General features: G+C 35.0%; 2 protein-coding genes and 1 long non-coding RNA gene across 3 annotated transcripts; 1 reads left to right on the top strand and 2 right to left on the bottom strand.

Annotated features, from left to right (window-relative positions):
- The first annotated feature begins 571 nt into the window (after window positions 1-571).
- Window positions 572-5257, top strand: LOC115447417 (ARM REPEAT PROTEIN INTERACTING WITH ABF2). The gene is made up of 2 exons (XM_037447531.1): window positions 572-2268; window positions 3645-5257. The coding sequence occupies exon 1, from the start codon at window positions 906-908 to the stop codon at window positions 1914-1916; it is 1011 nt and encodes a 336-aa protein (XP_037303428.1). The 5' UTR covers window positions 572-905; the 3' UTR covers window positions 1917-2268; window positions 3645-5257.
- LOC115447423 (probable RNA-binding protein EIF1AD) lies at window positions 5252-6728 on the bottom strand. The gene is made up of 2 exons (XM_030174458.2): window positions 6436-6728; window positions 5252-5594 (listed from the first exon to the last, which is right to left on the bottom strand). The coding sequence occupies exons 1-2, from the start codon at window positions 6556-6558 to the stop codon at window positions 5265-5267; spliced, it is 453 nt and encodes a 150-aa protein (XP_030030318.1). The 5' UTR covers window positions 6559-6728; the 3' UTR covers window positions 5252-5264.
- Window positions 6729-7491: 763 nt separating this feature from the next.
- LOC119193805 lies at window positions 7492-9894 on the bottom strand. The gene is made up of 2 exons (XR_005114053.1): window positions 9735-9894; window positions 7492-9308 (listed from the first exon to the last, which is right to left on the bottom strand). It is a non-coding gene; the product is annotated as an uncharacterized LOC119193805 (long non-coding RNA).
- Window positions 9895-10385: the final 491 nt, after the last annotated feature.

Below are 10385 nucleotides of genomic sequence, written 5' to 3'. Positions count from 1 at the left end.
TATGTGTGTGGTTCTCACTTTAATAACAAAGACTTTAATAAAAGAACAATCGCCTTAGAAAGTCAGCCATACCATCGAAAAATTTGAAAGCTGATCCACTTCCTGATGAAATGTTGTTTGAATTTCCGTGCCATGTTTTTATAAACAATGAGTGTGACAAAGAAGTGTCACCATCCTTTGACTTTATAATTAAATATTCTCATTGTACCTTGACCTATCATAATTGCAACTATATTAGCCTACATGGTGAATGAAGGATTTTATTTTAAAATACAATTATTATTCAACATGTGAAAGCTTTTCATTTTATTTCGAGTCCTCATTTTAGTCCAGCCTTGTAATTATAGTGCTAAAATGTTCACTATATAGCGTGAGTTGGATTGATAATGAGGATTTGAAAATACATTATATGAATTTTATCAAAGTAGCATTAGCGTTGATTCCCACCCAGTAGAATTTATCGATATCGATAAAAAGTGCTCACTACTATGTATTTTGTTCAGTTGGTAGTATTGTTATTTGACGTTCCTGACGTATTCTTCCGTGATATTGGTATTGATACGCCATGTAAATTCGATTTTATTACTTTGTATTAAGTCCTGTCTCTTAAAACGTAGTGATTATATTCTCTTTGTACGAAGACGGTGTTTTAGTTACTACTACCTCATGACGGAACTCCCAAGTAAACAACGCATCTAGTGATCCTAAAATTTCATTGTTAAATGTTTATCGTTGACGATTAGCAAAGAGTATGTATTTATTACGCTCAGAACAACTAAAGCCATAATCTGAGTCATTGTGTTATAACGATTAGTTATCTAAAAAGCGATTGCAAAGTGTATTCGTTAATTGAATTTTTTTAAATTGAAATTAGAAAATACATAGTATACATAACTTTGTGAAACATGAACGTATTTACCTTGGATTTCGTTTGTTTTACAAGCAAGGATGGCGAGTATAAAAAAGATGTTATGAGACAACAGGTTAATTTTAAAGAATTATTAACAAATCAGGGTCCGAATATGAAGATTATTATGTCCAGGTTACCGACAGAAAACGGTACACAACAACCTAAGTTTCGTGTAAAATTTGAGATTCCCTACATTAAGAACGATGTTTTTGAAGTATATTACATTTCACCATATCCTGTTTGCTTGACTTACATATTCATGATCACAAAGGGTTCATACAATGAAAATTTATATAGAATTGATAAAGAAACACATCAGGTACAAGCAAATAAGTGGCAATACATGGGCACTGTACTGAAACGGCCATTACTTACGAGTATGTCGGATCAAGGGTGGTTCACTTTTGAATTTAAATACCAAATACTTGAGAAAAATAATAATAGTGATAATTCTTACACACCTAAAGTTCGATTGGCTAATGACATGGAAAATTTGTTAAATAATGGATTTTATTCAGATGTTACTATGAAATCTACCGAAGGCACTGAATTTAAAGTACATAAAAATATATTAGCATCCCGGAGTGCAGTCCTCAGAGCAAATTTTGAACATAACACTATAGAGTGTCATACCAACACAATTGAGTCTCCATTAGAGGAGGATGTGCTACGAGAAGTACTCCTATTCATATACAGTGACAAAGTAACAAAAATCAATGAGATACCAGATAAGCTCTTGGCAGCGGCAGAGTATTACCAACTCGAAGAACTGAAAATGTTGTGTGAAAGACCATTACTCACGAGACTCACAGTTCAAAATGCTATCGAAATACTGGAGTTTGCAGATTTACATTCTGCTGATACTTTAAAGCAGGAAACTCTGGAGTTCATAAAGCATAATCCAATGAATGAAATAGTAAAAACCAAAGGATGGACCAATATCAAATCTGTTCAACTAGTTAAGAGGATCTGTGAGTATATTACATGTGATAGTGTCGAGAAATGAGATTTTGCATACATTCAGGTATATTTTCTTCCAAAATAATATATGATAAAAGCATTTAAAAATGTAGGGTTATTATTTTTCAAGTTTGTAAAGTATGGTTTCTTAACATTTCAAGGAATCTTTGTTCAAAGGATAATAATATAAATAAGGTTACTTTATTGTGACTACATGTAATACCATCGTTGATATTTGAGATGAGAAATATATTAGGTTAAAATTTTTAATCTTGTAACCGGATTTTGAGGTCAAAAATGGTTGCAGTCAGTGATGTTTTATTCTGTGTTTATAAATTGAACACTCAAGTTTCCTGCAAGTAGTTTTTTGACAAAACTAAATCGAAAAATTCTAACCACTATTTGTAGTTTCATATTTGAACTTTATTTCTGGCACAGTGCATGCTGTATGCAGTTCTAATCTATCTTAACCAACTTGAGAACTTCTGGTGACATAACTTTTATAAACTGGTGATTATTGAAGAAATGGTGGAACTAAATGGCACTGACATTCCATTACTGTGGTATTTTTTTATATTCACTTTTATATTATTACTAGCTTTTGCCCGCGGCTCCGCCCGCGTTTAAAGTTTTTCGGGCTAAAGTTTTCCGTTATAAAATTCACCCTATATATTTTCCCGGGAGCCTATGTTCTTTCCGGGGTCTCAAACTGTCTCCATACCAAATTTATCCTAATACGTTGGTTAGTTTTTGACTTTAACACGTTCAGGACCAATTCTTGTGCGCTCGGTCTCCACACCGAATGCACGCCTATGCACGGGGGGACATTATGTCGCGGACCTTGGCACACTATAGGTGATGCCTACACCCCCATGGTAGCAAGTGCACATGGGGGGTCTGACAGGGACTCGTAGAACAGTTCACCTCCCTTTCCTCTCCGCCCATCCTAGTACTTCCTCTTCCTTCCCCCACACTCCTCTCCCATCCTTTTTCCCCTTTTCCTCCTGGCCCCCGCAGTCGTTAAGCCGGGAGGAACCAGTATACCGTTCGCAGGTTCCTCCCCGTGGTGAAAGCGGGATCAGCCGCCTTTAAAAAAAAAACACGTTCAGGACAGATGTAGCGGGGGACTTTGTTTTATAATATATTTTTGTATAACTTTTTAAGAGGAACAATCCCGTCATACATCATTGTTGCATAACTTTAACCGTTTACGCAGCGCACGCAACAGAAGCTCTCAAAACTAATAAATTTTCCCCGTTTTTGCAACATGTTTCATTACTGCTCCGCTCCTATTGGTCATAGCGTGATGATATATAGCCTATAGCACTCCACGAACAAAGGGCTATCCAACACAAAAAGATTTTTTCAGTTTGAACCGGTAGCTCCGGAGATTAGCCATTACTGCTCCGCTCCCATTGGGTATAGCGTGATGATATATAGCCTATAGCACTCCAAAAACAAAGGGCTATCCAACACAAAAAGAATTTTTCACTTCGAACTGATAGTTCCTCAGATTTGCCGTTACTGCTCCGTTCCCATTGGGTATAGCGTGATGATATATAGCCTATAGCACTCCACGAACAAAGGGCTATCCAACTCAAAAATAATTTTTCAGTTTGGACCGGTAGTTCCTGAGATTAGCGCGTTCAAACAAACAAACAAACAAACTCTTCAGCTTTATATAATAGTATAGATATAGAGAATATCTTTATTTTTGACGCAAAGATTTTTTTTACAGCCAAACACTATTTTGCGTTATATTTCCGTATATATTCATATATGTGACCCAAACCGCATGCAAACTATTTCCCACCCATTTCCGATTTTCCCACTGCATAGTCTTCCTTCCCCTACTTTTCCAAGCCGGGGGTAGTCTGTAAACTAGCAGGGACCCCCAGTGAACTAGTAATGGTTCCACCCCATGACTAAGGACGGTGCTGCTAGGGAGAATACTTAAAAAAAACATTTTATTTTTGTAAAAAAATGAAGTATGAATAGAACCGTTTTGTATATAATAAACTATTTTTGATGCATTCCCCATTAATATACATATATGATGAGCATCATTTTGGGTATTGGTACGTAAAACAGGTGCTTTAAAAAATATTTTTAGTTAATTACAGATTTTTCATGTTAAGGGGGACTCATTAATTAGATTTTTTGCTATAGGCTCTCTACAGTGTGTATATCTGAATATTCCAGTAAATTTGTCCTGACCATAAGAGCCCGTTCACATGCCGAGCGTTAGACGCGCGTTAAATAAAAGGGGCGCTTAGAGAACACGTATTTTGTATTTAAGTAAGTATATCTAACGAGGTGTTCACATGCTAGTACGTGCCAATCGTACGGGATCTTAGTGTGCGAATTATAATGGCTGAATCTAGAAAGCGGTCATTCCATTGGCATGAGATCACCTGGTATACTTGCATAATATATACCAAAAATATTTTAATATTTAGTGTATTTTTTCTCATAATATAATCTTGTTTCTATAGACTATTATACCATAATATATGTAATGTGCCACATGTATGTTATAAAATCTGTAATTATAAGTCTGAAATGTATTTTTTTTATATAGTGCTTAATGTTAATATATAATTTGTGCGAAAAGCCAGTGCGGCACGACATGCCAATCGTCTGTTATAATCCATAAAGGTGCTGAAGATGTGCTTCAGCACCTTTATGGATTTAAGTATAAAAATATTACCAAAGTACGCGAAATCACGGACTCGTATTTGTGTGGTCAATATGCAAACACCTATTTTGACATGCCCATAGATGTCACTTTAACACAGGTAGTGTGTGTAGTCGCACTGGCGCGGCGTTTGGATTCGATACGCGAGTAGTGAATCTCGCCCATGTATTCAACTTGTTTATTCACTTTGTGGTAATTATTGTGCCTTATTTGTAAATCAAAATCATTGTGGGCCATTTTCAGCTTATTATGCCTTACAAGATTAGTCTGTTAATTATGCATGTTGTGACTGCCTTAAGAAGCTGCTACTTTTATATTTTATAATGATGTTTTTCTTTTATTTAGTGAAAGTAGCATTGTAGCAGCTACTGGCTGTTCTAAATAAATAAATAAAATAAAAAAAAAAATTATGTAGTGCTAGAATAACCATTATGCAGCCAGTGAGATCTGCAAATCTTTTCTTATCTTATCGCATAATATGTCTGCAACTTTTAAAATAACAAAACCATGATGTACTAAAATTGAGTACAAGCTTAAAATGGCCCAAGATGTTTATTAAGATACTGACATAGATTTATAATTGTATACAAAGCTGTATAGCTTCAGACAACCTCTTTGATATTTATAACAAAGATATTCCATGTTTATATGCTAGATATATTATGTTTAATAAAAAACCTTAATAAATATTAAGTTTTATTGTTCACTGTCACTCCCACTGCTATCATCACTAGAGTCACTATCACTTGTATACATAACCACATTCTTTCTATTTGTATTTACAAATATATCATCATTGTCCATTTCTGTCTCTTGTTTGCCATCATCAAATTGTTTTGGCCACACATTGTTTTCTTTATAATATTTTATAGAGTCTTTGTTCATGATTTTCACAATTTCAGCTTTCACTTTATCCCCCTCTGGTATAGGTTCAACAAGTATGTAGTCACCACGTTTCACCCATATGTTTTTTCTGAATTTAGTTGGCATAGACACAAGGTATTCTTCACCGGTAGCACTTGTTATCTGTAACACAAAGCGGTATAATGTTATGCATATCATTAAATTGTATATTAAAAACTGTGTTAAGCTGATAATTATTTAATGAATATGATATGCACTATGTCTGTTTCTACCGCCAAGCAGAAGTGTGTAGTCACTGTTGTGTTCTGGTTTGAAGGACATTGTAGCCAGTGTAACTACTGGACATAATAAGACTTTAACATCTCATGTCTCAGGATGGCAAGCACAATATAATACCAAAAAATAATTTATAATTCAAGGTGTAGGATGGTTGCTACTGTTTGTGGGTGGCCATATTGCATACCATCAGGCGAAAGGAAAGCTTGTCTCGTCATTCATAGCAAATAAAAAAAAATGCTACCTAACTTTGATTTGGTATCATATCCCATTCACCAGATGAGCAAATATTTCAGTGTCTAAAATTACTACCATGTCATTTTTGGGGTTGTCGAAAAACAATTTATAAAATAGACTATTTCATGTTTAAGGACGCTCTTGTATGGCCTGTTTAGAAAATACTTATAAATTCGCCTCCTTTGTAAAATACAATTTCCTATTATACAATTATTCATATCAGTACACACTATTTTTTAACATAAAATAATAAAGCTAATAATATATGAAAGGAAGCAAGAAAAAGAAAGTTATGGATCAATAGAAATATATTCGTATGGTCCTAATTATGTGAAGATGAAAGAAGATAAACACTAAGTACAAGAAAATAACAAATTTATCTTTTTATTAGATTTGTTTTTTGATAAACATTTATAAATACACAAGCATCGATATCGGGTATAAAAGAACGCTGTAAATACAAATTAAAATACAATCAAAATATCCTTACTTCGTGAAGATTATTTCCCTTGCTTTTGACAACTTTCACGATAGTTTGGTTAGCCTTAGGTAACTCATAATCATCCCACAAGGCTTCGTTCATTACATGCTTCCGTTTAGTTACTTTAGACATCTTGTTTGCGTTAAAGTTACATGTATTTAAATGGGGATATTTAATTATCTTTATAAAGTTCAGACTGTTTTGTAATAACTTTGATCAGTAAAAAATTATTACAATTTAGAATTTACGGTGCAAGGAATGTAAACACTGCACTTTGACATTTCGAATTTTGAGGTTATAGCTTTATGACCATAGATTATCATCTGTAATTTCTATTACTTTGGCAGAACAAGTAGCGCGGTTGAAAGCGCGGGAAACTTCGGATCGTGGCGGACGTACTTTTTATATTTCTGATTTTCGTTAAATAAGTTTGTAAATATTTCCTATCATCTGGGTTGTAATTATTTGTAAATTTTGTAGTTTAGTGATTTAGTAATTAGTGCATATAATATTTTGTCATTTGGTAAGTGTAAATATATTATTTATTAAGTAGTAGGTGTAATGAATTCACCGCCTGATCCGGGGGGTTTGTCCCCCCGGCAGGCAATTTTGTAACAATTACATCAATAGAAAAAGAGCAAACTCCTAAACCACAATACATTTCTGAATCTGGTATGGAGACAGACGGCTCGACGTCGACTAGGCCAATTAAACGCAGTCGTCGTTTGATATGTAAAAAATGTAATAAAAAAAGACGTAAGCATGATAATAATTCTACAAACACATCTGGTTGCGATTGTGCTGATACTTCACAAACGCAACCAATAGTTATATGTTCAAATGAGTTGACAACACAAACAATTCCCGCCCAAACAGTCGGCCGTAAACTTTATGAAAAAATGATTGCGCGCCATATCTATTACATGTGCAGAAGATTACAGTTGGAGAAAATGATGGTGCTATCCTCCATCCTCTTGCATTTGGAAAATTCTTAAAACGAAATGAGTTCAAAAATATAATTAATGGGAGCGTAAAAAGGATTGGAAGAAATAAAATAGCCATGGCTTTTTCTTCTCATATTGATGCCAATTCTTTTATTTGTCATGAAAGTCTTAATAAATCTAATTTAAAGGCATTTATCCCAACATTTAATGTAACTCGTATGGGGTTGGTACGTGGAGTTCCTGCCGAATGGTCTCCAGAGGAGGTTTTGGAGAACACCTCTGTTCCCATTGGCTGTGGGCCTATTTTAAAAGTGAGGCGTTTAAATTTCAAAGCTATTATTGAAGGCTCAACTGTGTGGAAACCTTCCCAAACAGTTGTTTTAACATTTGATGGGCAAGTTCTACCAAAAAGAATTTTTATTTGTTACAATGCACTGCCTGTGGACCTTTACATCTATCCTACAATACAATGTTTTAATTGCTGTCGGTTTGGTCACACAAAAACTCAATGCAGATCTAAACCCCGCTGCTATAAGTGTGGAGACAATCATACTGCTGAATGTTGTGATATAGCTGAGGGAAGTGCTTCCTGTTGCTTATGTTCTGGATATCATTATGCTACTAGCAAATTATGTCCTGAGTATGAACGCCAAAAACAAATTAAGTCGCATATGGCTCAGAGTTCAATTTCTTATGCTGAAGCCAGTAAACATTTTCCACCAGTTTCCAAATCTTTTGCAGACACTCTTATTTCCCGACCGTCTCATGATCCAAGTGTTCCCGAACCTGTTGTCTTGAGGCAGCAACAGTTTAGCAGTTATAAAAAAACTATTTTCCGGAAACCATACTCGCCAGTCACTCCTACTAAGGGATACAACAAAGAAGCACATAATAATATATTGAAAGATTTTAAAATTCCTGAACCCACCAATGGATGTGCTCTTAATAATAATACACAAGATCCCCAGCCTAAACAGTTTAATGTAAAAGAACTTATTTCAGCATTGATTACTATTATTACACATTTTAATTTATCACCGTCCAACGTTGCTCCTCTTTTAAATAGTCTTTCCTCATCTCTTTCCCAAAATGGACAATCTGAATCTAATAATACAATGGAATTGCCGCAGTATAACCAATAAAAAAAGTGAATTAATTTATTTAATTAATAAATATGAGCCATGGGCTTTTGCTCTTTCTGAGACATGGCTCAAACCAAACTATACCTTCAAAATTAATGGTTATAGTATAATCAGAGAAGATAGACAAGATGGGTATGGTGGTGCTGCCATACTCATTAAAGACTCAGTGCCATATTCAGTAATTTCTCTTCCTTCACATAGCGATGAAATATCTATAGTGGCTCTAAATGTCAATAACATTTGTCTTGTTTCTGTTTATATCTCTCACCCTTCACTTCCTTTACTTCATGAAATTAATAACCTTATATCCTTTCTTCCCCAACATTTCCTGTTGTTGGGAGATTTCAATTGTCATCATCAATCTTGGGGTAGCTCTATATCTAATCAGTATGGTGAAGAGCTTCTGGAGATATTAGATATGCACAACCTATGTGTATTAAATTCAGGCACACCTACTCGTCGTAACACTCCTAACAACACCAATCAGAGTGCATTAGATCTATCTATTTGCACCCCAAACTTTGCATCTTTTCTTACTTGGTCTACTTTATCCTCTTCATTTGGCAGTGATCATTTCCCAATTAAAATCACATTTCCTTCTCCATACAGCAATGTGCCACCAAAAAAGCCTCTTTTAAAATATAAACTGCCAAATAAATGCAGTGAACTCTGGACGAAATTTAGTAAAAAGGTAGACAGTCAGCTTTCTTCTCTTCCGAGGTCACCAATGGCAAGGAACAGATGTGTGCTGAAGCTTTAGCACAAATTCTTTGTACCGCCGCTGATGACTTATTTCCTGTGAAAAGTAATTCAAAAATTAGAAAAATTCCAATGCCTCCCTGGTGGGACATTGACTGCACTAGTGCTGTTAAAAATCGTAAGCAGGCAGAAGTGCAATACAATCTTAATATGTCTCAAGAAAACTTTGAACTCCTTTCCAAAGTAATTGCTGAAACACGTAAACTATTCAAAATGAAAAAGAAAGAAGGCTGGCATAGTTTCTGTGCCTCTATTTCTCCCAATACACATCCTACTATTGTTTGGAATAATATTAAACGTTTTAGATCTGCCTCGGTGTACCCTTCTCCCCGTATTCCGGAATCATTAGCTAACGACTTCTTGGATAACCTGGCTCCTCCGTGGGTTCCTCAGGAGTTTATTTTGAAACCAATGTCTATATCTATCTGCAAAGATGTTGATGACTGGTCGGCCTTAAAATTACCATTTCACATTGACGAATTAAAAGGTGTTGTCCAGAATACTGTAGATTCTACTCCTGGATTTGATGGCATCCCATACTCTTTTATATCCCATCTGAGTGATAGCGCTCTTCAATACTATCTTTCATTTATTAATTTTATAATGTCAACAGGAAGCATTCCCCCAATGTGGAAACGTCATATTGTGTTGCCAATTCTTAAACCTCACAAGTCTCCAACCGATATTTCCTCATACCGACCTATAATCCTATCCTCAGTCTTAATGAAACTGGCAGAACATTTAATTAAAAATCGGCTTGATTGGTATGTTGAGAGTAGAGGTTTTCTGGCAAATTCCCAATTTGGCTTTAGAAAAGGAAAAAGTACTTTTGGACTGCCTCAGCATTTTTACCACAGACATCCGCATGTCTTTTTCAAAAAATTGTTCTACGGTAGCTGTATTCTTAGACATTAATGGCGCTTACGATAATGTATTACCATCTATCCTTCAACTAAAACTACAATCCCTTCAAGTACCATCTAATCTAACGCATTTAATTTTAAACATTTTAAATAATAGATCAGTCAGTATTTTGTCATCAGAAAACCAGTTCACCCGACACGTTTGGAAAGGTTTACCGCAAGGATCAGTATTAAGCCCCTTGTTATATAAT

This window comes from Manduca sexta, chromosome 7, assembly GCF_014839805.1.
Source record: "Manduca sexta isolate Smith_Timp_Sample1 chromosome 7, JHU_Msex_v1.0, whole genome shotgun sequence".
Classification (NCBI taxonomy): domain Eukaryota; kingdom Metazoa; phylum Arthropoda; class Insecta; order Lepidoptera; family Sphingidae; genus Manduca; species Manduca sexta.
The sequence above is the reverse complement of the archived record's forward strand: the minus strand, read 5'-3'. Positions and strand labels throughout refer to the sequence as shown.